Raw genomic sequence first — 26821 nt, 5'->3', positions numbered from 1 at the left:
CAGAAACAGAGGCTGATACAGCAACAGAACAGTGAGGCTGATACAGAAACGGTGAAACTTATGCTTGAAGGAGACACTTCCCTGGGATCCACCTGTAGCAGCTGCAGCCTTCAATGGATCCCAGGTGACTGTCAAATTATCTCTATAAAATGATGCTGTTCTACTTTTAAAATCATAGAATCATAAAACCATCTAGGTTGGGAATGACCTTCAAGATCATCAAGTCCAACCATCAACCTACTGAGTCCCACCAGCGACCCCCGTCCCTCAGTGCCACGTCCTCACGTCTCTTCAGTACCTCCAGGGATGGGGATTCCACCACGCTCCAGTGCTTGGCCACCCTCTGTATGAAGAAATTCTTCCTAATGTCCAGCCTAAAGCTCAGGCATTGTTGATATGGTTTACTACTCATGGTCATGTTCTAATGCTGTTTTACAGATTCTACACATACAACTCTAAAACCCTATTTTAATCAATCAAATCATAAAAACAAATTGGCAAAAGTAGCATAGAGGTTAGCAAGTAATATCCAATTAAAAACAAAATTTGTAGTTAGAATACAGTTTTTGCCCAATATCTGCAGTAACTTATAGATATCAGATCATGTCTGCTGATACAAACATACCAATTATTCCACTAGTTTAGTAAGATCTGCTTTAGAGGTTTAATCATTTTTATGAATTCATTCTCACAACTGTATCACTTTTTCATTCTTACTACTGCGATAAAATGAACATATCAGGCGTCAGTCCTATTTGCACCTCACAGAGATCAAACATGCAAGTTACACAAACAAAAGATATGATGAATAAAGAACAGCTTCTACACATTCAGTGGACCCTTCACAGACGGGTCAACTTTCTGCCTCTACCACAGAAAGACTAAAAGGGAAGTATTTGCAAACAGCTAAAAACAGATAAATTTTATCCCAGGAGGCTGGATCCAATTACAGAAATATCTGATTATATTTTTTATAAATATTTAATTATTCTTTTAAAACAAAGCACAGACATGGGCTTCCCTAATACAAGAGTTTATATGTTGATTTTCCTTTGCACTGCTTAAGCAAGGTACAAGGCTACTGAAATCACACACACAATTAGTAAAGCTGCTTTTGATGAAGCAGTGTATCTGGAGTACCAACATAGTTTTTACTCTTAATGAAAGTTCAAACTCAGACGGAGCAAAACAGAATAAAACCAAAGTCTGAGATACGTGATAATTTATTCTAGCTTTTAAACAACCTTGCCAAAATCTGCCAACAAGAAAGATTCAATTAATTCCATTAATAAGCAACAGTCATTGAAATCCCACAACTTTCTACACAGAATAGAATAAAATAAAATAGCTCAGCTGCAAGGGACCTAAAAAGATCAAGTCCACCTGCCTGACCACTTCAGGGCTAACCAAAAGTTAAAGCATTAACCAAATGTGTCCTGAACACTGACAGGCTTGGGGCATTGCTAGGAAGCCTGTTCCAGTGTTTGCCCACCCTCATGGTAAAGACATTTTTTCCTAATGTCCAGTCTGAGTCTTCCCTGGCACAGCTTTGTGCCATTGCCACGTGTCATGATGAAAATGTGCCAAGTGGCAAGGTGTTCACATTGCTATATGTCTGTTCTCATTCTCTGTAAGGAACCAGTGCTATGCAAAAGTTAAGTTCTACAAACACCTCTCAAGGTGGAAGAGGACTGTGTGCTTACAGAACAGTAACCCAAGTCTTTAGACATGGATTTTGCACTTCCAGAATATCCCTCCACGAGTAAGGAGGAAACAAGGAAAACAGATCACAATACATTCCAAGTCCAAAATCCAGGTAAGTAACGTGAGAAAGACATAACCTATGCAGCCCTAACAATTCACAGCAGTGTGCTCTGACTCCAAGTGATTTTACCCAGAACATGCTGACCACCCAGCTCAGATCTAGGTCTCCACTAAGTGACAAGAACGTATCCACACTGGAGCTTTGGAGCCAAAGGGTTCCTGCTGAGGATACCCACCTGAAAGTATGACAGTCACGTTCAGTGCAATGAACAATCCACAGAACAATCCAACCCTGAATGTAGTCCAGGCTGGTACAGGCTGTGAACAAAGCAATGGTGGAGTTAAAGGGGATTGAACAGGTTTATCAGCAAAATTAGATTCATTTGCAGAGTAAATTTAAAATCAGGGATACAATAATCATCTCTGACTGCACTCTTTCTCTGTGAAGTGCAGCACTGAAAAGGCTGTGTAATATTTTTGCCTATCTTGATGCCATGCCGTGTTGAAACAGAGCTCAATGGTTCTCAAAAAATGTTCCAGACCACAAAAACACTAAGCATACGTTATTAGTAGCACAAATTTCCCTTTATTATTCATCTCATCCCTTCATTACCTTGCCTGCATGCATTAGGAAAAATTATTTCTGTATTTTCCAGAACTAAAGCAGATCACGTGACCATGCTCCTCCTTGCAATGTGTGGAGCATGCTCATACCCATGTGTTTTCACCACTTTGTTCCAATGCGAATCTAATTTGGCACCTCGACAAGTTGCAGAAGCAGCTTAGCTATGTAACTTGCTCACCTGAGCTGCTCCCAAAGGTGGAACACGCAGACGTTTCATAGCCTTCTGTCTGTCCCCATCTTCTAACTCGTTGGTCACCACTTCCTAAGGAGATAAAGACACACATCGCAGAAGGTCATGCTAATGCTAAACACCTGATACTGCATTAAAACAAAAAATAAGTCAATTTTCAAGTTACATTTGAGCCCTCACCCCATGTTATTCCAATGTACTGTAACAAAGATATGAAAAGTTTACCATAACGCATCTAGGTGTTATTATATGATATAAGCTAACACTGTCTTAGCTTTTCAGAGTGAAAATTTACCAGCTGAAGACATGTAGTGGGTTTACATGGCAAGGTTTTGGTAGCAGGGGGCCATAGGGGTGGTTTCTGTGAGAAGGATCTAGAAGCTGCCCCATGTTTGGTAAGGGCCCCACTGTTTTCCAGATCTGAGCCAATAAGTGATGTTGTTTTGCGCCTCTGTGAGAGCAGATTTAAGACAGGGAAAAAAACGCTGCGCCACACAGCAGCTGGGAGAGTGAGAGGAGTGAGGAACAGCCTTGCAGGCGCCAAGGTCAGTGCAGAAGGAGGGGGAGAGGCGCTCCAGGCGCCGGAGCAGAAGTCCCCTGTGGCCTGTGGTGAGGACCATGGTGAAGCAGGATGTCCCCCTGCAGCCCATGGAGTACCACGGTGGAGCAGGGTTCCATGCTGCAGCCCGTGGAGGAGACCACGGTGGAGCAGGTGACCTGGCAGGAGCTGCTGCCCGTGGGGGAGCCAGGTTGGAGCAGTTTTCTCCTGAGGGATGGACCCCGTGGTACGGACCCATATCTGGAGCAGCTCTGGAAGAGCTGCTGCCTGTGGGAAGCCCACGCCGGATCAGTTCATCAAGGACTGCATCCCGTGAGTGGGACCTCACAGCACAGGGGACGAGAGTGATCGAGAAGGAGCTGCCCACTCGAGTGGAACCACGACAAGACAACATACACAAATTCATGTAAGCAATGCCAGAAATCAGTGGCACTTTAAAATCAACCAACAGTTGCCTTGGTGGTGAATACAGGCTACAGGCAGACCTTGTGGGGAGCAATAGTGAAGAAGAACACGTTGTTTTCTAGTTACTAAAGCAGCAGTGCACAGAGCAGCATCTTTACCTCTGTTTCGGAGATCAGCTGGTTGATTTTCTTGCAGGTGTAGAAGGGTGCCACCTCCACCTCGGCCACCCGCCACTCCGCCCCTCGTGTCGTCTCCAGGTTCTTGTCATGTTTCTTCAAGATCTTGCGGAAGCCTGTGAAGTTCAGGTTCTGCAGGGAAGGGGAACAGTTACTGGCCATTAGCCTCAGTCAGATCAGAAGAAAGTTATGTGGCTACATGCCAGCGCTAGCAAGGAATAAGAAGAATCAAAATTCCTGCATCTATGGTCAGGAAGATTTTTGTGTTATCACTTTATTAGAAAGTTATGTATCCTTTGTAAAGGATAATGCTCTCTCTGCATGGGTACCAGACTGCGTATATCCCACATGCACTACACCTGGTCTCTGCATGAGCAGTAATGAGCTCTTAAAAACAGAAAGCTGCAGAAAGAGTACGTGTGTTGCATCTACCCCAAAGCAAGGCACATATTAATTCTTCCAAGGGTTTTTCCCCTTCTGAAAAGACTAGGCTATGGATTTCTAGTTTTTTCAGTCTTCTTGGTTTCAAATAAAGTTTGCAGAATAAGCACATTATAAAAGAGAAATCCTGGTACAACAGAAAACTTGTGAAAAGTTTAAACGCTGCAAGTGAAGCCCTGAGAAGTGCATCCCCTGACAGCACGCTCTCACAAAGCACATTGCATGATGCCTGCAAAACTGGCCGAGGCTTGCAGACACAGGAGATAAGAACAAGATGCCACATTAAAGGGAAAAAATGATGGTTGATTTCCAAGTTACGTACGAGCCCTGACCTTAGGCTCTTGTAACGGGCAGTAACAAAGATAGGCAGAGCTCACCACGCTGCATTAAAAGCAGGCGATTGCTGTGATGAGATGTGTTTGAAATGCTGTGTTTCATTGCACAGAAAACACCTCTTGAAAGGCTCTGTGTTTCCTTCAGGCACCAGCAGGAACACGGACAGACCGTGGCAAGAGTCACTTCAAAAAAAGCTTAGAAAGTAGCTTGGAAAGAAAAACAGAAAATCGCAGAATCCAATACCCCGGGGAGAGGCGCCAACTACTCGCTGAAATTATTTTCAATCTAATTATGCTCAGAGTGATTTAATACCAGACCCCTGCCATATAGGTGGGGAAATGAGGCTAGGGAGATGGGAGCAGGAAGCCAATGCATTAGTGATCTGCATTACTGCAGACAAGAGACTTTAATTACTTTCTATCGGAAAAGCCAGCATCCCACCCCAGGGAGAGCAGATCACTATTTCATAAATTGGAAATGGGTAAGATGCAACAAAATGCTGGTTTGGGTCCGAGACTGCTCCACAGCCTGAACTGATATGGCTTTGTGATGACATTAGCAGAGCCCACAAATCCTGCCACCCCCATGGCCTGACAAAAACACCGTGGGCTACGATGGCACTGCAGCGATGACACCGAACGAGAACAGCCAAGTGCCATCTATGCAGCCACGGGTTTTGCACTTCTTGCTATTTAGTACACTTCTATTTGGCAAGGGGCCTTCTCCAGGCCTGACTTCCATTTCTGAAGGTGGCTAATTGAATCTGTGGAAGCGAATTGACTAGTGACATGCTTTGCCATTAAAGGTGAAAAAAAAAACAGTGCAAATAATGTTATGCAACATCAAGTAGGATGAAACAGCAGACTCAAAATCTTTGCTCGTATACAAGTGCATTGATTAAATGCACCAGCAAGGCAAACACATGGCATGGTAAGAGTGAATCAGCCCCCATTATTTGCCCCATGAATTAATTTCTCAAGATTTGTTTGTTCTGAAACACAGTATTTCATTTTAATAGGTGAACATACTCTAAGGTTCTAAATTACTGCTAATAAATTACTTTTAATGGAAATTTAATCATAGGTAGTTTTACAAAGTACCAGCTGGCCCAAAGTTATAGTTTCACTTCACGTTTGCTTTGTGCACCTTACAAATCAATGTGTGCAACTTCTCCTCTTGCTTCAGTGCGAACAGACTGAGGAATTTGCTCCACGTGGGTTTTCTTTCCTCGGTAACCCAATGCCAGCCTTCAGCATTTTGTCAAAGCCACGGCTGGGTATCTATAACACCCCTGGTGACCTCACTTGATCCCCTACTTAAAGGCCTCAGCCATGTCATCTTCCCTCCAGGTTATTGTTTTCCCTCTCCGAAACTGCAAGGCCTCGAATATTTCTAACTCTTATATTCTAAGCTCAAATGTGATTAAAATGAGTATTTTGGGATTTGGCTTTATGCTTGTTTTAGTACATGTACTCCTTGTCCTCAACTTCAATACCAATCTGAACTAATTTTCTTATTCTCTCTTTGAAGATATGCTGTAGAGAGAAGCTCTGTCCCTTTGGAAACTGAGAATGATCAAATCCAGATGGTTTTCACATCAATTTTTAGCATATATACAGTGCTCCTGGACCCACGGTGGGAAAAGGTAAAAACATGAGTGGGAAGGATGCCTTTTTTGTCAATGTAGCGTAGGAGAAGATTTTCCAGAGGAATGACCTATGTCATCCTCTATTTAAATTCATCAAGCCTCAGAAGTGATTTTTTGTAACCAGAAGTAAGAGCTTTTTTAAAGAAATGGAAGAAATCACAGTAGTCAGTGTTGCTTTCTTCCATTCCTGGAAAGCTAAGGGTACTCTGCCTTTGATCTTGAACTAGAAGCTGTCTTTAACTGTTCCAGGGCTTTATTAAGAGACCCACAGAGAGCTTCAGCAACTGTAAATCCGTGCCCAGGAGTCGTGGAGGGATGTCTGCTCACCCCATGACAACAAGCAGTCATAATGTCTGTAAGAGATGGTCCCAGCACTTCCCTGAGAGCTCTCCTTTAAGGCTTGTTCTAGTGCAAGCTGGACAAAGATGTTCCAAGCTGGAAACCCGATATTAAACCTAGGAAATTCCAGTTGAGGTATCTGGAGTGAGTAAGTGACACAGCATCATTTTTAGGAGAGGTTAACACTGGGAATTTTGGAAGAATCAAGCTTTGTCCATACTACAGAGTGGTATTCAAGTATTTCTTACAGCGAATTTAGTTTAGTAAAATTTCCCAGTGCAATTGCCGATGCTGGTAAAGACCCAAATATAGCTCTAGCAAATTTAAGTTAAAGAATTAAAGTTGAAACATTTTTAATTAACAAGCCAAAACAAATAAACACAATCAGATATTTATGAGCAGAGTGAGTCTAGCAAAAATCGATCAAAGGTTTCAAATTTTTGGAACAAAATCTTTGTCTGCAATATTTATCATGCCCTTCCCTGCTAGAAATCCAAGTACAACTAAAGATTTGTTTCCTCATACTTCTTTCCAGGCAAATGAGCCTGTATTCTTCAGAACTAAAAACATTTATTATTTTAAATGGATGTTTTAACAAGAAATTCTGATCTAAAAGGTCAGAGTTACTACCATGGTAACTCCAAGAGGAAACAGTACGCTAGCATTTCAAGTTCCATTACAAATATGGAGATAAAAGAGCTTCTTCCCCAACTTCCCAGCCCTGGCCCCGCACAGAACAACGCACTGCAGAAGGAGGTGGCCCCGGTGTGACTGCAGTGACTTCACATTGTCACCAGGCTCGTGCCAAGGGTGCTGGGCTTGGGCAGCCCAGAAAAGGATGAGAATCGAAGGTCCTTCTGCAGGTGAGCTGAGCATTTCCAGCTCAGCAAAACACAAGGACTATGTTGTTGGCTGCTAGGGATTTGCCCTTTCTTTGACATTGTCTAGCGACCCCAGAGCCAAAATGAAACCAAAAACTGACTTGAATGAGGCAAGTGAAGGCAATGCAAGCACAGAGACACACACACACACACAGGGCTCTGTCAAAGCACCTCCCCTGGTGGGTACCTGATAGTTCTGCAGTAAGATGAGGCTGAGGTAGAGCTCGCTGAAGGCCAATTTCAGGTCTTTGATATTCCTATGCTGGACACGCTCCTCGTGGGACAGGTGGAAGACCGGCTTTTTGCGCCGCTGCTGCGTGGAAGCCCCGCTGGCTTCTTTCTGTGCATCCAAAGTTGACTGCAGCTCCGTCCGAAGGGTCGTGAACCTGCGCTGAGCTTCTGCAAGCTTTTCTGTTAGCACAGGGAGGAAGAGTCAGGTGAGTGGTGGCACCTTCTTATCAAGCCTGTGAACAGCACTATACCTTCTCCTCACATAATATGCCTGTCGGTAAAAATCACTGCATACAATAACCTATTGCATGTCCTTACCCGCTGAGCATTAAATTCAGCAGCTCTCCTTATTTCTTTTTTATGAAGTTCCTTCTCATTAAAGATTTTAGTGCACTTTTATGTATACCATACACTCTCTGGAAAAATAAAGAAGCCTCCACGTCAGACAGGTCTTGATTAATTTAGTCAAAATCAAGGGGCTGTCCCTGCAGTACAGGCTGAAGCAGCAACGGCCATGAACTCCAATCCCTTCATCGCTGTGTGATGCTCACTCCTGGGCTATCTGGACACCCCTTACTGATACCCAACCCGGGCAGCTGCTGCACACAGGATCTGTGCAGCCACCCCATAAAGCAGAGGCCATAAAGCAGCGCTTCTCGGCCCCACAAAGGATGTTTTAGAATCTGCTTGCTCACTACCAACCATGTGGTTGCTATCATTTTATATGACAGCAAAGGAATTGAAGAAGAAACACACTTCACGTGTATGGCTGGATTTTGGAGAGCAATGCAAGCCTTCTGGCAAGCTCCCAGTGACGAGCACCGCTTCTGCTTTGATCAGCAGCTACAACACCGCCAGCATCTGTCCACAATCTGCAGTAACCATTTATCCCTCTTTCCCTCAATTTCGGATCACACTGGTTAGAAGCCCCGTCTCATTAGTTAGTGATTAAAGGGCCAGCTAAGCTGAGTTTAACGACCCTCTGAATGTGCTTTCGTGAAGGGGAAGTCCTCTTCCTCATCTCAAGTATGAAAAAGGGATTCCTTTAACATGCTGCTTTACCTACCTTCAGAAAATAATTGTCTGTGCCCAACAATCTTTGTATGTTACAAGCAGCACAGCTGACATTATTCATAATGAATCACAGAATGGGTTGGGCTGGAAGGGACCTTGAAGCCCACCCAGCTCCAGCCCCCTGCCATGGGCAGGGACACCTCCCACCCGCCCAAAGCCCCATCCAGCCTGGGTCTGAGTGCTCCTTTCTTTGTGTTCTGTACATCTGGCTCCTTCCAGGCTTTATTCCTGCTGCAGCCTCAGCACCAGCCGTGGTGTGTGCTGATGAGCACCACACCAAAGCTGGCGCTGGCCACGAAGACGCCGAGCAGCTTTGCAGGGCAGGAGCAGAGAGCAGGAAGCTGGAGCCAGCTGCACCGACCCATCCAAAGCCCAAAGCTCTGCCTGGCAGGCTCCTGCTTGCCAATTTAATTCCCTTCGTTAGAGAACAGCTCATAGAACGACTTCATAGCAATTCTCAATTCCTCCTCCCCATACAGGGTAATATCCATCCCGCAGAAGCAAAAAAACCCTTTGGAACAGAAAAGGGAGATCAATATAGGAAAATCAGGGATGGAAGAACCTGAAAGTCTCCGTAACTTTATTGATCGTAAACTGAGTAAGAGGTTTTAAAAGCACAGGGAATGAAAACTCCTTTCTGATAACTTCCACAGCTGCAAGGGCTCCACTGAATGGAGACGACGTAGCCCACAGTGTGACGTGTCTGTCCACAGCCACACAATATTTAACACACTTGAGGTCAGGTTGCCAAAAAACACTCCCTCCCCCCTTCAGGAGCTCTCTTTGGAAGAAGTAAGTGATGTCTGCTGGAGGATCTGTTAGAATCAAAAGCCTTCATATAAATAACACTCACAAGTTCACTCTCTGTATATTCAAAATGTTACATTAAACCATCTGTGACACACTGAGATTTCCTTTGGATCAAATTATTAAATATGCAGGGGTTCAAACTTACATCTTTCAACTGAAAGCACATGTTCCATTGTCCCTGTGTCCAGAAAAATCTTAAAATCCAAGAGTCTAATAACATGGTATTAAAAAAAAAAAAAAAAAAGATAATGTTTTTGAAATAGTGAGAAAACTACTGCAATTTTCCTATCTGTTTGCAAACCAGCATCCATTAAATAGCATCATCTCCAATATCAACACTCTTAATCATCCAAAAATGTGGCTTGGAAGAACCATTGCAAGTCTTTTAATTCAACCTCCTACTCAAAGCTGGCCCAATATTCGAGCTAAATCAGGTTGCTGCTGAGCAGAGTCACGTCCTGCCTTCCAGACGGCTCTCTCCGTCGGTACAGGCAGCCCACGGTTCCCTGCGGATGGGTTTTTAAAGACAACTGAAGCAGCCTGGTAATGACCTGCCGCTCCTGGAGGATGGCAGCCCTGCCCCATCTCCTGCATTGACTCCAGTTACCCAGCCCGCAAATCAGTTCATCTCGTTACGGAATGATTTTATTACCGAGTCACTGCAGATGCAAAAATAAGAAACAATGTGTGCTGGTATTCTTAAAACCTCCCGGGGAGTTGCCTAGGGAAACCACAACGCAGAGTAGGACTGAATTTCTCAATTTGCAATGTATTCCAAACTATTTGAAAGGACATTCACTGCTATCACTAATTGACCACTCTGAAAAGTGACTATTTTTTTTTAAAAAAAGAAAGGATGCCATCAAAAGAGTTAGAAAAAAAAGCAGCAAACACTTAGAAACTGGAACCACTCTTGTTTTGCAGCACTCTGCATGACCTGATGACCACAGAGTGCACAGCTCAAGTGTAATCTCAAGGCAAAGACTAAGGAAAAACCCAAAATCAACAGCGGCAGACTTCAAAAAGACTTGCAGTAAAGATGCAGCTTTCCCCCCAAAGGTACTCCTAGATCCTGATCAAAGATGGATCCTGATCAAGCTGCTCCCCAAGTTCCAGTTTGGAAAAATGGTCATCTGCATGGTCACGGCAGTGCTCAAAAACTGTTTCAACGGGCAATCTAATAGCCCATATCTGCCCACAGCTCCTCTGTGCATTTTAGGCACCTCCTCCTTTTCTCTACTTGTATGTATCACATTCAATATTTTATTTACCAAGTTAAAGCCACAGCTTCCTACCAATGACAAAAGGAGCTCCCGAGTTAACATAAAAATGTTACTAACTGAACAGCAGCACAAGCAGAATCTGATTATACCAACTTAAATGATAACAAACTTCCTCTCTAGAGGATCCCAAACAAACCAAAACTGGCCACAAAAGAAATCTTAGCTCTTGAACAGGCACTCCTCTGCTGGAACTATCTGAAAATGTTACTACTAGTGTGTTTTTTTTTTCTCCTCTTTCAAGTGTGTGTAAGTTTACTTGAGAGCAGTCCAAATAATCACAAACTGTTTATCAAATCAGATTTATTTAATGGCAGTTTTCCTTCCTACAAAGCCAGAATAATGGCCTGGGGAATTCAGGCTGCGTTTGATGCGAGCCGACAATGTTTGAGCACAGAGCAAAAGGCACAGGCATCCTGCAGCAGGCAGGGCTCATTGAGGAGCCCTCAGGACAGGAAAAGGAGACGAGGAAATAAAACAGAGATCAGCAGAAGGATTAGCTTTCATGCAAGTGGACAATATTTATTGTTGTAAAGACAAATGTATAATAAACCATATAATAAGCCTATAATAAATAGCACGAACCAGGCCATAATGCAAGCCACCGCCTGCCTGGAGTTACAGCAGGGTCTGACTTGACATATTTCAGACACGAGCAAGGCAAGAAATATTCCTTCGGTGGTTCCTCTGGGTAGCTTAATGTTAGTAAGCCGAATAAAGGGTTTCCATACTGTTAAGGTCACATCGCTCTTCTGCAAATAAAAGACTCATTTAATTCTCATCACAAGCGATTTTCAAATTGCATGTGTTCTCTCCTATATGTTTTTGAAATGACAGCAAATTGAAAAAAAAACCTTCCTTGTATTCTGAGTGGCATTTTATACAATATGGGAAGGGGTGTGGATACGTGGGTGTGTACGTGCTAACAGCTCTTCATTAGCGAAAATTATCACCTGCATTGTGCAGGTGAATTGAAGAACTTCATGCACCGAGTTGCAGAAGATCTCAAGGTAAAACAAAATTGAGAACTGTTCTGAGTGTGGTTAGGTATAGATGAACTGTATGCAGAAAAATGCATATGGGCTAAAGAGTAGAGCAGGCCCAACAAAACACACTGCTTCTGCCTACAAATCTCCCCTTGCCTTGTTCTTTGCACCCACTATGGCTAGAGCAAAACAGCACTGCCACAGAGCCGGGAGAGCTGGCATAGCCTGCCCCAGGGAGATTCGCTTCCCTACATGGAAGCTGAACAGAGGCAAGTTGCAGCGTACCCTTACTGCATCTATTGTGCCTTCAGCTATTCTCATCTTCACCACCCAGACTCTGCTAGCAACAAAGTCATCGCCTGATAGTTATTAAAGTATTTTTGCACACTTCGACTTTGTCTTTGTTACCAGACTGAAATCAAAAATAGAAAAAGGCTACTATGGAGTGCTGCAAAAGCCTGTTTATTGCAAGATGTTAATAAATCAAGAACACATTAAGAGAAGCATGGCAGCAGTCAGTACATCCCTGTATCCATATTTAAACTGTTTTCCAGCTGAAAACCCTTTTTAAACCTTACCAAAAGAGGCCATAAACCAGCTCAAATGTAATGGTGGGTGAAACTAGGACACACTATTACAAAGCCTTTTGTAGCAATATTACAGGGCAAATTTCTGATTATTCCATTCTGAAGTTTGTTTTCAAAACACAGGGTGGGAAAACAAACAGCACTTTGAAATATGAACCCGAGGAACCCCTGCTCCAACCACCCTTACATTTTTACTCAAATTTAGTAAACAGGATTGTATATACAGCCAGTGACGAATTGCTACTGGCTGATCCAGTCTGAAAAGTTGCAAATGTAAGTTAAGTGCCTAAAAACCTCTTGAACGCATCAGGACAGACAAGTGACCATACATAAGCAAGTCCAGGATAGCTCCTCCAGCAAAAGCTCTGAGAACACCATCTAGGGAGCTTTGCACTTATGCCTAAAACAAGCACAGTAGACTGCCACCATGGGTAGGCTGAGAAACTGTGCCCTATATGTAAGCTGCCACTTAAATTTAAGAGCATCTTCAAAGTTCAGCAGGATGCTATTACAAAGCAATGAAATTGCCTGCCCTTCATTCTTCCTCCATTCAAAAACCATGGTTTTAGTTCCACATCTGTGATTAAACCAGAGCAGTCTCCCATATAAACATGCCCTATAATTACCTGATGGTAGACCTTCGCGAACACTGTGGCTATTCTGAAAGTCTGGGAGCTTCAGACTCCTTTTGTGTTGCCGTATTTTCCACAAATACACACAAATAAGCACTTTACCTGAATAGAAAATGTTGATTTTGGCAAGTTCTTTCTCGCAGGTTTGGAAGAACTTCTCTTCAAACGTGGCAAAACACCTTTTCACTGTGTCTTCATCTGTGTCTATGAAAGAAAAGAGAAAAAAAATGTTGAAACAGAAGAATATAGGAAGAATTTTCTAAATGGCTGCCATTTGCCAATTGGAAATATTTCTTCAGAGTAAATCCACCTTCTTTGTCATGTGGAGAAAGAAGAATTATCAAGTCCAAGAGGCTTTGAAGGAATGTGAATTTGACTGATAAAGGAATTGCCCCAAAACAGAGAGGGAATGCCCCACATAAGCAGTAGCTGAACCTTGACCAAAGTTCCCATCATCTTTTTACACCCTTCAAGTGCTACTGCAGATCCTGCACACTTCATTTCCACCCCCTAACCCAGCTTGTGTGTGACTGCACTTGTAGGGCCACCCTGGACAAAGGCTGCTTTCACAGCTACCATTACAAGGTCCCACACTGGTGGAAAGGGGGGACCATGTCCCGTCCCCACGTGCACCCACAGCACGCAGCTGTTGTGGGGTGGTCCCCTTGCTCCTTCCTCCCCCCCAGCATCCCACCGAGAGGCAGGTCAGGGAGAGATCTTCCATGCAAAACAAAAGCTGATTAAATAGCAGCATAGCTGCTCCTGACACGTTACCGTTGCTTCACATCAGTGCTAAATCATCACATTTAACCACCCAGAAATTGTTCTGCTCTCCAGTCTTGGGCACTGGCAAGCTCACCAATACACTTGAGAGCAAACCTCTTTAACAAAGGTTGGGTCTTAATGGTCTTACCCACCACAGACAGAGATCTAGCTCTTTAAGAACAAAGCTGGCCATGAAAACTATTCAGGCCAGATTAGCAAACAATTTTATTTAAAAGAAAAGTGCCAAACTTAACCGAAGGCTTCATTTGACCTTGTTGGTGGACTCACAGGCTTCAGCCACCATTCCTACCTTCTCGTCACTATAACCTTTTTACCCTTTGCTACCACTGTTTCTCCTCTTTCACATGTAATTTTGAATAGTCTCTCCTCAGCAAATGGTTCACATTTTGCCAAATGTCTCAGCCCTTTTTGGTGCTATTTCATTGCACAGCAACCTATTTTCACATCAACCCTGGAGACCTTCACTTCCAGAGGGACATTGCTCTGGCACTCCACACAAACCAAGCCAGGACTTCGCTTTCTCTTGGAGCCCGATTTTTTTGCCAAAGTCAAATTTGGCAATTAAAGCTGCAATTCAGCTGCTTTGTTATTATAAGGAATACAGTGAAACATCTCCAGAAGTCCAAAATGTCAAAGACAATGAGTAAAAATTAAGGAACCCACACTGTAATTTCACATTTTAGCACTGTCATACTCACATACCCAAGTGTTACTAATACTGAAATACAGCAGATCCTTCATACCTGCCATAGTTTGCTGAGTTCTCATGCAGTCTTACAGACTGAAAAAAGGTAGTGTTATTACAAAGAGTAAAAATTAAGTTACTTAAATGGTCTTGAAAAGCTCAAGAAATAGATTTTGAACTACAGGTTTTTAAAATGAGATAAAAAGAGTGTCTACAAAAAAAATATCAGTCACTGGCAGATAAACATTCTGGACTGTCACAACCAAAAAATCTTTTTCTCTCACCATTAATTTGTAAGTAAAACAACCTCAAAGTAGTATTAATTAAGAGAATATTTAAATATAAACTTTTAACAGTTGAAATTTCCTGTTGTTTTTGTTTGTTTGTTTGTTTGTTTTAATGCTTGTGGCAGCATTATTAAACACCATAAACCTACACATACTACATTAACACTTCAAAGGGTTTGGACAGCAAGAGCAAGTAACACCACACAAGCCTGTGGGTGCAACACTAGATAAAGTCTTTCTTGTTCTAGACTTTGACGATGCTCTTTTGGGGCTGAAATAAGGAACACAGAGCAAACACCGTCCTGCACAGACGAGCAGCGTTTCCAACTCCACCATCCAAACAAGCGCTTGCAGAAAAGAACTGCAAGAACCCCTGAGGCTGCTCCAAATTCCAGGTTTTGGCTCCTGGGGACTGATCCTTGCAGATCCGCAGCTCCTGCTGGGGCCCAGGATTCCCTCACTCACACAGGCAGACCCCAAAATGAGAGGGCTGTGCTTCCTCTTTGCAGAGCAGAAGCCGCCATGGCCCCGAGGCGTTATTGCCCATCTCGGCCCAAGGCCCCACTCGCTGCCCAGACACAAATCCCTCTTTGCGGGTAGCCTGGAGCACCAGAAGGACACCAAACAGCTCTGTTTGCTTTGGGGCTGGTAATTTCTAAGGGCAGAGCCACAGTGGTTGCAACACCATACCCCGGGGCCCTGCCAGCAAGGCCGACCTGGACTTGCCTGCAGAGCCCTAGCCCTTGAGCCAACAGCTGCTAGAAATTATGGGGCCATACGTAACATGCAGAGTTTTGGCTCTGTGGCTGCCTGAAGCTTTTCAGATGACAGGAATTAGAGTATCAAAATGGTTCAAAGCAGCGTGGTGTTAAACTAACACATTGCCAAATAAATGAGTACCTTGTTTGCTACGTTACTTAAGGAAACGGTAAGTCTGTAGAATTGTTTCACTGCATCTGAAGTTTAGAAAAGGACAAAGGGCTTTAAATAAACAAGCCACTCTTGAAAGACCTTCCAAAAACCTTGAGATTAGGAATTCAGGTCTCTCTTTAGACCTCAAAACATTGCTGACTCAGAGGAAAGCAAGGTTCTGTATAAACTATTCAAAAACCTTATCCAAACACCTTCTTATAAAAGATATTTTGCAGGCCACGGTGGATGCCAGTTTTAAAACCCTGGGTTTTCTGTGAAAAGGTTTCCCTTTGGTTCCATTCCCACTGCAGTTCAGTGATTTAGCTGCAATAATAAGCAAGTGCTGCCAAGGCTATTGCCTTTATTTATTTTTTTCCCCCCCAAGGCTAGGACAGGACAACATTTTCTGCCATGAGAAAATGATGGTGCCAGAAACTGGCCTTGGATTCAGAAGCTCCATGACAACAGAAGCTATTGCTAAAAGGCATCGAGCTACCTCTGCCAATAAGGACCAGTGGTAACCTTCCTTTTGTTCCTTTTCTATAGCCCTATTAGTCCATTTACCCTAAAATCCACGATGTTGCCAAGGATCCACGATGAACAAGGCTGCCAAGAAGATAGCCCGATCGATATTGCAGCTTCCTGACCTCGTCTTCCTATGCAACTGCCTGCTGTGAATAGAAGACAGCACAGTGAGCCTGAAAGCCTCTTGTTCTTCCTTGCAAAGCCAAGTGGTAAGCCAGAGCAGTCTGGACGTATTCCCCTGTCTCCACACCTCCTAGCTTGCGCAGAGTCCAGATGCTGGCTCACCTAAAATAGAACCTGAATTGAAAAATTAACTTGCAAGTGGCATTCCCGAGCTGGCCCATGGACTCATTTCTCAGCGCATGTGAGCTGTACATCCAATTTCTTGTTTTCTGCAGCTGTGGGATATAAACAAGTGATCAGCATCCTGCTCCGCTTACTCACTTCTACACAAGAAAACAGACGGGAAAGGTTTGCTTTGTTAGAACAGTGCCCCCTGAAAGGGCATCATTAACAAAAAATCCTTGTCTTTATCATATGGAATTTTAAGGGGCAACTAATTAAAAAGATTAATTAGCTGTGTTATGGGAGCAGCACTGGTGCAATTCTCTGAATCACCTTCTGTTTGCAACAAAACAGTTTTATCTGAGTAAGCTTATTTCAACACTTCAGCTGGAGAGGAGGCAATTTTAATTATTTTTCTTTAGGAGGACTCTGCGGTCTATTCCATATAAAAAAGTCAGACTAAACGTCAGCATGAAACACATTAAATCGTACTGGACTGGTGACCACAAGTCTAATATCACCACTGTTTGTTTGACTATGCTAAACTTTTAATGTTTTCCATACCCTGTTCTTGGCTGCTCGCTAACAAAAAGCCCTGTGCATTGGGCTGGACTAGGACAGCAACAGTGGGACTGTGGCTCTGAAAAATTAGCAAAGCTAGCAGGATTTCAATTTAAAAGGAAGTTTTCTTGTGCCTAGGTCCAGGAGGACAGTTAACTGCTTATACTTCTAGGCTCTGTGGCATGATAGTGAAAAAGAAAAAAAGAAAGGGAGAAGAAAAAGAAAAAAAGACAGCTTTTACCCACCACTCAAAATTCTAAGAGAAAAAAGTCACTGAAGGAGAAACACATCTGCTTCCAAACCCCCCATCAGCCCTTTCTCTCTACTTAACCATCACCATTTCCTAACATCCTTGATGATTCTACTGCACCAGGGCTGTAGTTTCCTAACCTTTTACATAGTAGAGTGAAAAGTTTTACAGCTAAAAATCCAACTGTGTAGCTCAAATGCAAGAATGATGATCATCTATACATCCTTAATGTGTCGTCCTCGTGTTTACTGGGGGATTTTTCAATGGGACGGATTTTTCCACACGGCAACTCCTTCCTCAGTGCAGAAAGCTACACTCACATCAGCTGCAAATGGTATCACTCACTCACAGCTTCTAATAAATGAATTACTCACCATACATTTTCATGCCCAATCTTGTGGCACATAAACTTCTGCATGAGATTGCTTTTAAGTGCATAGATATAGAAATCTCCTCTTGCTATAGGAAGAGAGGGAGCAGACTCTGCTCCCCCTGTACCACATGGAAGGAACCTTTGCTTTCATGCTGTTTTACCTTCACTTCTGAGTTGCAACCTCCACACTCACGTGTAATGATGTGCACCTCTCTTGGAATTTATTCCATCCACAAAAAGTGGACCTTGAAATAAAATATTATGAAATCAGCAAGGAAGAGGCTTCATGCATTAGCTAACATTAAAAAAATAAATAATAAAATAAGAAGTATAGAGACTATACCTGCTTTTCGAAACTGTCACGGATGAGCTGGTCAGCTCGTCACTTAATGACTGCTCTAACCCAAATTAGATTTGGTTATTCAATTATTTCCCTAAATCTAGTAATAAGAAATGACCAGTCAGGTAGCAAATGAGGTTGGTGCTGTCCGCACAGGCAATGTTTATGTGCGGGCAGGGGAAGGAGGAGGGAAGAGCTGCTGCAGGTCAACAGCAAGAGTTGTCTCAGGTTTTGGTTCACCATTTTGTTTTTAATCAATTTACCCAGAATGAAAGGAATCTCTTTTAAAATACCTTTAGAAAGTATGATTTTCAGGTGAGTAAAAATTCTGCTTTTTTATTTTTAGGTTGTATCACTGGAATCTTTCAAGCAAACCACCTGGCTTCTGGTAGATGGCTTATTTATCTGGGAAGAAAAAGCAACCTCCGCAACACGCCTACAAGCAAGATGTATAACCAAGCGTCTACTATAAGTTATTTGTATTTGTGACTCCATAAGCACAGACCCTGAAGCAATGACACCATCCTGGTAAGAAATCAGGTGTAGAAGAGACTGGCAATGCACGAGCAGGATGGGCTCAGAAGATGCTGCCCAGCAGCTCGAAGGGTGCTGGCTGGGTTTTGTAGTCTGCAAGCACTGCTCTGTGGCAGGGGAGCTGTAAGTCATTCTGCAAACAGCAAACAAGGCAGTAGCCCTTGTTAGGTGCTAGGCAGGAGTCACCACAACAGGAGCATGGTTATGCTGGGACTGGGATCCATCGACACACGCTCTGCTGCTGTGACAGCTCCACAAAGCCATCTGGGCAGGCACGCTTTGAAGCTGACCTCCAAATTCTCTAATTTCAGAGGGGAAAGGCTCTAAGCCTTCAGCAGACACGTAAAACACATGTCTAGATCAACCCTATCCAGCTAGAAGAGGATCTAAAAGACTTCTTTTCTTTCCATATAGCTTGAAAAGGGGAAGGAAGAGCTCAGGGCTGCGTAAGCTCGCATCCCAGCTTCCAGGCCGAATGTCCCCAGTGCTGCTGTTAGAACTGGGCACCATTGGGTTGGCCAAATTCTGCCCACTGCCGGGGGCTCAGCTTCCCCCCGTTGTCCTCTGCTCACACAGGACCACGATGTGCCACTGCTTTCACAGCCCCTCGCCCTCTGTGCTGCGGGAGGTAATGGCACTACCAGCAGAACCACAAAGCCCAGCCTGTGTGGTGCCTCCCATTGAAGGACAGGGAGACAGAAACTTGTGACAGAAAAAAAAATAAATGAAGAGAAGTAACACAAATACCTAACGATATTCCACGAACTGCCGTGAAGGCGTTGTTAATGCTGTGTGACAGACCTGACTGCCAGGAGACAGCGCCCAGCGACAGGACTCCCAGCACCTGCCTTCCCCGGTTAAGAGCAGCTGGAAAAAGGGGAGTGTGGACGAGCAAGCCCTCCAAGAAGGGTGCTAACCCATGCTGAAGTAAGAGACTCAGAAACAACTCGCAGCTTTTCTGGCTTAAAAGGACAGCATGGGAGTAGAGGCATCAGTAGTCGTGCAGAAGCTCCCTTGGGACTCCTCTGAGAGCCAGGCTTTCTCCTCGCACCCCGCAGTCCCGGTACAACTGTCTGTAAAATCAAAAGATGTGCTTCCAGCTTTTTCAGCAGCTCCCCTACCTCAAAACTTCCAAGAAGGCTTTGTTCGGTTACTGGCATCTGTTCACCACCTTGTACAGCACCAGAAACGACGATTTCAGATGTAGCCCTCAGCCCACCTAACCAAGCACCCCGGTTTTGGTAGTTATCAGCACTGGACAAAGCACTTCAGCACCCATTCTGACTTGGCACAGCAAGGGATTATGCTCCAGAAAAAGCCCTGAAACCCCCAACAATGACTTGTTGCCATCGCTGTGACCAAACCATGGGAAGGTTGAGCTGGAGCCACGCTTTGGCACAGCAGAGACCGGTCACAGTAAATGCACCCAAAACCAAACGGGTTGATGACATTCAAGCTAGCAACTACCAGCAGGAAAAGAAGAAAGCCAACATATTTCATGTTGTTGAAACTAGTTCAGAAGGGGCTGTTTTCCTACCCAGCAAGGAGAAGATCCATTTGGACTAGCAGGGAGGGAAGGACTGCAGAAAGTTTCCAAAACGGAGATGCTTTGTCCTGCCAAGCACTTGCTGCCTTCCCCAGGTACCGGCATGGTGCAAGTGCCTGCAGGAGCTGGAGATGAGCTACAGCCTCCTCCTGCACGCTGCCAGCAGTGATGCTGAAAATCTGTAGGGAAACGGTGCAATTAAGAGCAGCATTATAGTTTTTTAGAAATCCGGGGAGGAGCAGAGTGCCTCATGATGCTGCCGGCATCGAGGCAGGACAGGATGGGGAAGGGAAAAGGGAAAGGGAAGAGAAAGGGGAAGGGGAAAGGGAAGGAGAAGGGAAGCCCTGCTCCTGCCAGCACCCCGCGTCCTGGAGACCTCGCTGGGGACAGGCAGACAGGAGTCACGGCTAATGGTTGAAAATCATTTTGCATAATTGGAGCTGATAGGAGACCCACACCCATCACCCCAGGAAGCCATTTGCATCCTTGTGACAGTAACAGAACAAACACAATTTGTAAGTAGAGCAAAGAAATAAAACCATTCATAATTGGCAGAAAGGACCAGGTGAACAAACCACCACCACTACCCAGAAAAACAAAACCAGCACTGCTCTGAAAACTCTTCAGACACGTGAGAGCTGGGGATGTCAGAGCAGGGGGGAGAGTAATGAGAAAGGGAAGATTAACAAAACTGTGTCTTGGGAAAGACTTCAATTAATATTAAGAGCAGGCAGAAAGACAAAACAAATGATGCAGAGCCAGCTACAGGCTCCCCGTACGGAGGAAAGCAGAGACGCAGCACAAAGACAAACCTCCCTTAAACACGCTATTGATGGCTTAATTTCCCCCCGGGGAACAAACACGATTCAAATTCATTTTTCCCTTTTTTATTTCGTTTTATGTTACCGGCTATTAAGAGCAAACAGTTGGCAAGAAGGTAATAAGCAAGCAATTATCGGATGAAGAAAAACACGGTTCTGAGGTTATCTCGGAGAAATGCCACGGGACTTGAGAAGGGCTCTGTGCAAGATTTTACCCGGGGACCTTTACAGCCAGCATGCAGCTTCTTCCAACGTCCCAGGCAAAATTAAATAAAAAAGCTTTTTAATTCTCATCAATGTTTGCACTAATGTCTCCATAAACATTTTGCACGATTTAAACCAGCGTTTTTCTTTTGAAATGTTCATTACTTAGAGAGTTCAAACAGCAGCAAAGGAGCGTTAAGGGTAGCGGCTTATCTCCTCAAGCTGGCAATTCTTCTGTTTCGGTTCTTGCAATATCACAGCGACAGATGCTGTCAGATCCTCAGCCATCACAAAGGCTCAGCCCTTCCCTCCCGCCCGGGCGCAGCACCCAGCTGAGCCCACCCTGCTGCTCGCTGCAGCCCGGAGACACCGCGCTCACGTCGAGATAAGCACAATGCCTCCAGTGCAGGTGCCCCCACAAGTCTGGAGTTTTAAACACACTTTCAAGCAGCATCCCTTGCCTCCCCTTATTCTCCATCCCGTGCCCAAAGGGCTCGTTTTAATCCGATTCAAGCCAAAGAAGCCCTCCTCAGATGCGTCTCTGCAATAAGAAGTTTTGCTACGATTTAAGCACGTGGAAGGAAGAAGCTGGGGTTCAAATGCCCTTCCCCCAAGGTGAGGGAAGATGGCCTTTAAAAAATGGGGTTGATTTGAGAGTTTATGCCCATTGCAACTGCTCAACAGGGCTTCTGTGTTCAAAGGGTAATTCTGGTTTAAGATTAAAATGCAGCAGGGACCAGGACCGTGCTCATTTCTCTGCCTGTCTTGTATGTCAGTCTCCCTCTTTGTGCAGCGCCGGGCATCTCCTCCTGCAGCATCCCTGCCAGGCCGGGACAGGAATCCTTTAAAAAAGGATTTTTACACCCGGAATGAGAAGAAAGATTTAGAGGCACGTGATTTCCCCCCCTGGCTCCATGTGCGGCACTGCTGGCACTCCACAAATAAAGCGGCAAAAGGAACCCTTCAGCAATTCCTATTGCTCGCAGAACAAAACCTGGTAGGAAGGGGGTACACAAACCGCACAGTGGCTGCCAACACAAAAGGTGCATTCTGCATCCAAACACGAGCTAGAAGCCAGGGTGCTGAGGGGGAAAACACCACGCTCACCGGTGAGCCAAGGCAGAGACCCAGTTCCTTTAGGGACCCAGTTCCTTTCTGCATCCTACCTTTACATTTCTCAGCCTTTATATGCTCTTACCTTACACACAGGCACTTACTCTGTTAAGGGTAAATGAAACAAAGAGTACTTTGCTGTAAAAAAAAACCAGCCCCATGCCTGATCCTGCTGCATGTGGCGCCTTTGCCAAGCAGCAGCCAACAAGGTAATGCCCACTCCGCAGCTACGGCTCACCAGAAACTTTACAGCTTGCACAAGTGATTAAATTAAAGATTGTTCCTTATTTAAAGCACGGATGACACAACCAAAGAGTCAAACACTCAAAAGAGCAGCGGGAAAAAGCCGGGAGGAGCTCAGAGCTCCTTTGACCTGGCATTTGCAAGCTTTTGCTGCGCGTGCTCCAGGAAATCTCAAGCCGCCCACGAGGCACCCCACTTCTCACGAAAGCAGAGCCCCAAACCATTATTCTTGCTGTGCTTCATTGTGCTTCAGCCTCACGACAACGTCCTCGTAGGAAAGCCTCACGGCAGCAGACACGAGCTCTGCTCGTGTAGCCGGCACGCCGCTCGCAGCAGCCGAGCAGATGGAGTGCGAACCTCGCTGCCGGGGGACAGGAGGCTGTCACCGTCCCGCTCCGCAATCCTCCGCGAGCTGTTATCAATTAGGAGCTAAATTCAGAAAGGATTTTGGTGAAAGACAACACTTCAAGGTGTTTACGGGGAAATCAATCTGCTCCTTCAAGAAAAGGAAACCATGTACGGCAAGGTTGCTCTGCACTGCTTAAATCTGTCAGCAAAGCACCCGCGCCAAGTTGTTGTTGTCCCGGTTTTCTTTCCTGCAAGGATTTTAATTTAAGCTTTAGGCAAATTCATCCATTACTTTAATCACAAACAGAGTCAGGATGGCCTTAAAAACGGCGTGATTTTCTCCTCATCAAAAGTTAAGCAGTTTTTTTCTGGCAAGTGTTTCGGGGGATGGGATCAACTCAAGAGCAGGAAGCGCACAGAGGGACAGGGAAGCAAAGGGGGGACAGGAGGAGAGCCTAAAATGTCACCCCAAAGCCACACGGGACAGAGGAACTGTTTTGCCACAGCCACACCAGTGTGTATCAGCAAGAATCAGCTTCAATAGGTTCTGGGGCTTCTTTGAACTATATTCACCCACACAAAACGCCGAGGCCGCCCCAGTTCATTCACTCAATTGATTCACCAACTGCTCTGAAACATGAATAAATATGTAAGCAGCTACTCTACCCTAATTAGTGGCATTCAGTGAATCTAACCAGAGAGCCTAGACCTCCAGCCCCTGCTTTTTAGCTCTCAGTGCCTCCCTCCTGGGAACTGAATAGCAATCAGCTATGTAATCCAGAGATGGTTGCTTTTTTCTTCCTATTTAAGGTGGAAAATAGGGGGGTAGGGCAGCGAGACAGGACTGGAAAACAATTAAATCCTTAAACCCAGGCAAATGGTCTGAATGTGCTTAAAGAATGTGTCTAAGAAAAAATTATATATATATATATATATATATGTATATATATATATACACACATACGTTAGGAAATATGGAGAAGAAATAAAGGAAAAATAAAAATGATGGCAATTGCAGAAAATATGAAACAGATGATGCATTTCCTATGTGATAGCTTAAACAAGTCCCAGGGCACACCTCCTAAGTCCATCAAACACCCAATTTACATAAAATCATTAATTCATTACAGTCCCGAAAGAAAAAAGGGATGGGTTAGGAGGGAGGGGATGGAATGAATGAAGTGAAATTGTGAGCCAGAGACACGAGCCCACACACCCCTATCCGTGCGCACAGAGCTTCCTGAAGGCGAGAGGTACACAACCAACTTGAAAGAAATTTTTCAGACTAAAAAACCTTAAATTCTGCCAACGCTGAGCCACCATATTGTTGAATACATGGGAAAATGTGCATATGATGGTAATACCGCCTGCACGCCCGCTCTGAGGCAGCACAAAGGGAAGCTGCTGATGTTGCACTTGTCCCTACCAGTGATGAGAGCTGTTTGCTTCTGGGTCAGTTTACAGCACCCCAAATTAGCAACACAGCCCCTGGCCCTGCTAACCAAGCCCGAGGGCTGCCAGGCTCTCAGCCACCTCTTTTGACCCACTGGGGCAACCTCAACTTTTCAGGAAGCTTCTTGCTTCGTGCCCGAAATAACAGGAATTTTTAACCAAAATTAATCCAAAAGATTCAAGCCCCCTGCAAACTCGCATGTAACATATGGACTAATTTTAGGTTTCTTTCTTGTTTTATCACTTGAGTCACACACACCCTGAAATTGCAATTTGGTCGCTATCAATCTGCCTTCAGAGACAGTGCTATCAGGGTAATCCCACAGCACAACATAATTGGTCTTACAGACGGCTGCACTATTTTTAAAGCAGAGCATGGAAGTATTTTCCTTCCGTTTGCCAAACAAGTATATGAAATATGCCACATGGCAGGTAGCATGCAGATGACAAAACAGTCAAAATTCAGCAGAAATACAAGATGGGGTTGTCAAAAGGATGCCAACAAGTCTGCATCAAAAAAAAACCACTAACGGTATCTGCTGCAACAAAGCTTTGGCATATCTTTGCTCTCTGGAGATGATGACCTCCACAAGCATTGCTACCTTTGTAATCTTGAATTCAGCTGAATAAACGGGAATTGCAATTAAACCCAAAGAAGTGTCCTGGGTCTTGGATGCACACTTAGCAAGGAACTGCTGGTGTGCCTGTCTGAACCCCTCAGATGCAAGAAGTCACCAGAAATTAGGAGGGTATCACAAGACGAGCTGCTGACACAAAGGAAGCAGCTTGCACTGAATGCAAAGATAGCAAGTGTGCTGTAATGGATAGATGCAGACAGCACCAATTTGGTTAATTTTGGGGAAATGTCCAAATTTGGAACCAACCGGACAAACATTTACAGGTTATCATGCACCCAACACTGGGCACGGCAGGAGCAAGCCTCTGGGAAATCCCTTTAGGAGAGAATTCAAGTCTTCAACCAGACGAGGGGGCCAAGCAACATTTCAAATCCATGGCCAGGACTGAGCAGAGCATTTGCTGCAATCACCGTGCCATCTGGAACATCTGTTTGGTGCTAGATATTCTAAGCAATGATAAAGGAAAGATATACACAAGACCTACAGGTTTTGTATCGCATGACTACAGAAGGATGTAAGGTATCAAAGGCAGCGAAGACAAAAGGTCTACAATAAAGCGTAAAAGCGTTCAAAGGAAATTGTATTAACTTATTGAAAAGAAAATGGCTTTCACTTTTGGGGAGTAAAGAAAGAACCTGAAGGGCTGTGCAGGTACCTGCACTAGGGTCAAGTCAAAGCAGCCCTGAGCCACGAGCCGAGGCCTCTCTTGGCAGAGCCCGAGCAGCCCCCGTGCTGGCGGTGGCTGAGCCGACAGCATGAATTACTGTGGGTTGTTCTGAGGGGCAGGAAAACGCCCCCAAGGCACAAAATACAGCTACACAAAGGCAGCCTGGGCACAGAAAGTCACTGGTCATTACATCAGCCTTGCTTTTTTAAGAACAAGCTTGGAAAGACCAACCCAGCTGGCCACTGCAGAACCAATGGATATATTTGCTTTTGCGTTTGCTGTACATGGGCAAATCTGGGAAATTTATAGCAAATGATGTTATATGTCACGTATATGCATTTTTGCAGCTAAAGAATTAATTCTATCATTTCAATTTCCTATCTCCAGACATCATGAAATTAGAAGCCCTTGGGTAAAGCCCATGGACTAAGACCTATCCATGACAGGTTCATCGGCACGTCCGTGCCAGAAGGCTTTTCTAAAAGGTAAAGATCCATTCAGCCCGCAAGGCTTGGAAGGGTTTTAAACCACCAACCTGATGTGACTGCCCCACAGCTCTCTGGAGCTCCCCATGATCTTTGCCATCCCTTTGGTATGCCTGAAAGCCATGACTGAGAACCTGGCTTTTGTTTTCTGGATGAAAGGTGAGGAACAAGAACCCAGGTGGTCGGACATCCCGGGTGCCTTCCTCTCAGGAGCAAATCTAAGTATTTATTATCGTGTGACTTCACATGCCTCTCTTTTACTAGCATGTTTCTTAATGCTAAGGAAATGATCTGTGAACTGTTCATTGAGTACCCACAGACAACGTGGGTTCAAATATTCACAAATATTCAAATATTCACTCAGGAGAGGCCAGCTCAGAGCAGCAAGCTGCCTCTGCTGCCACAGGCACGCAGAATAGCTCTGAGCAGCGGTTAGTTTTCTTGCCTGCTTTCACCACTGCTCTCCACAGACTGATGCTAACCACGAAGTTCACACAACTCGCATCAGTTACCGCACCAGAGGTCAGGAAACAGCAGCCAGAGCAGAGGCGAGCACTGGAACTGCTCAGGACCCATGAACCTGAACCCAGCCCCTGGTTCCAGCTGCCAGCAGATGCATTCAGGTGTGCTTGGGTTTCTGCTAGCTGGGATGCTCTCACTGCTGCTGCCCACGGCTGAAGAATCTACGTGACAAGGGCAGAAAAGCCAGGGATGAGAGCTGAGGAATATGTGGTACATCAGACTTGTGCTGTTGTACCCATCTAAGAGAAACAAAAAAAAACAAATAAGCCCACAAATCTAT

At 44.6% G+C, this 26821-nt stretch overlaps 1 protein-coding gene across 1 annotated transcript in view; it reads right to left on the bottom strand.

Annotated features, from left to right (window-relative positions):
- XPR1 (xenotropic and polytropic retrovirus receptor 1) overlaps window positions 1-26821 on the bottom strand; it is a 96049-nt gene that overhangs the window by 23609 nt on the left and 45619 nt on the right. The window contains exons 3-7 of the mRNA XM_084291530.1: window positions 13067-13168; window positions 7552-7775; window positions 3702-3851; window positions 2568-2651; window positions 2001-2082 (exon numbers count right to left, since the gene is read on the bottom strand). Of these exons, the coding sequence (XP_084147656.1) occupies window positions 2001-2082; window positions 2568-2651; window positions 3702-3851; window positions 7552-7775; window positions 13067-13168 (642 nt within the window). The remainder of the gene's footprint in view (window positions 1-2000; window positions 2083-2567; window positions 2652-3701; window positions 3852-7551; window positions 7776-13066; window positions 13169-26821) is intronic.

Source organism: Netta rufina (assembly GCF_964035555.1).
Source record: "Netta rufina genome assembly, chromosome: 8".
In the NCBI taxonomy this organism is placed as follows: Eukaryota; Metazoa; Chordata; class Aves; order Anseriformes; family Anatidae; genus Netta; species Netta rufina.
Note: the sequence above shows the minus strand (reverse complement) of the source record. Positions and strands in the feature narration are given on the sequence as shown.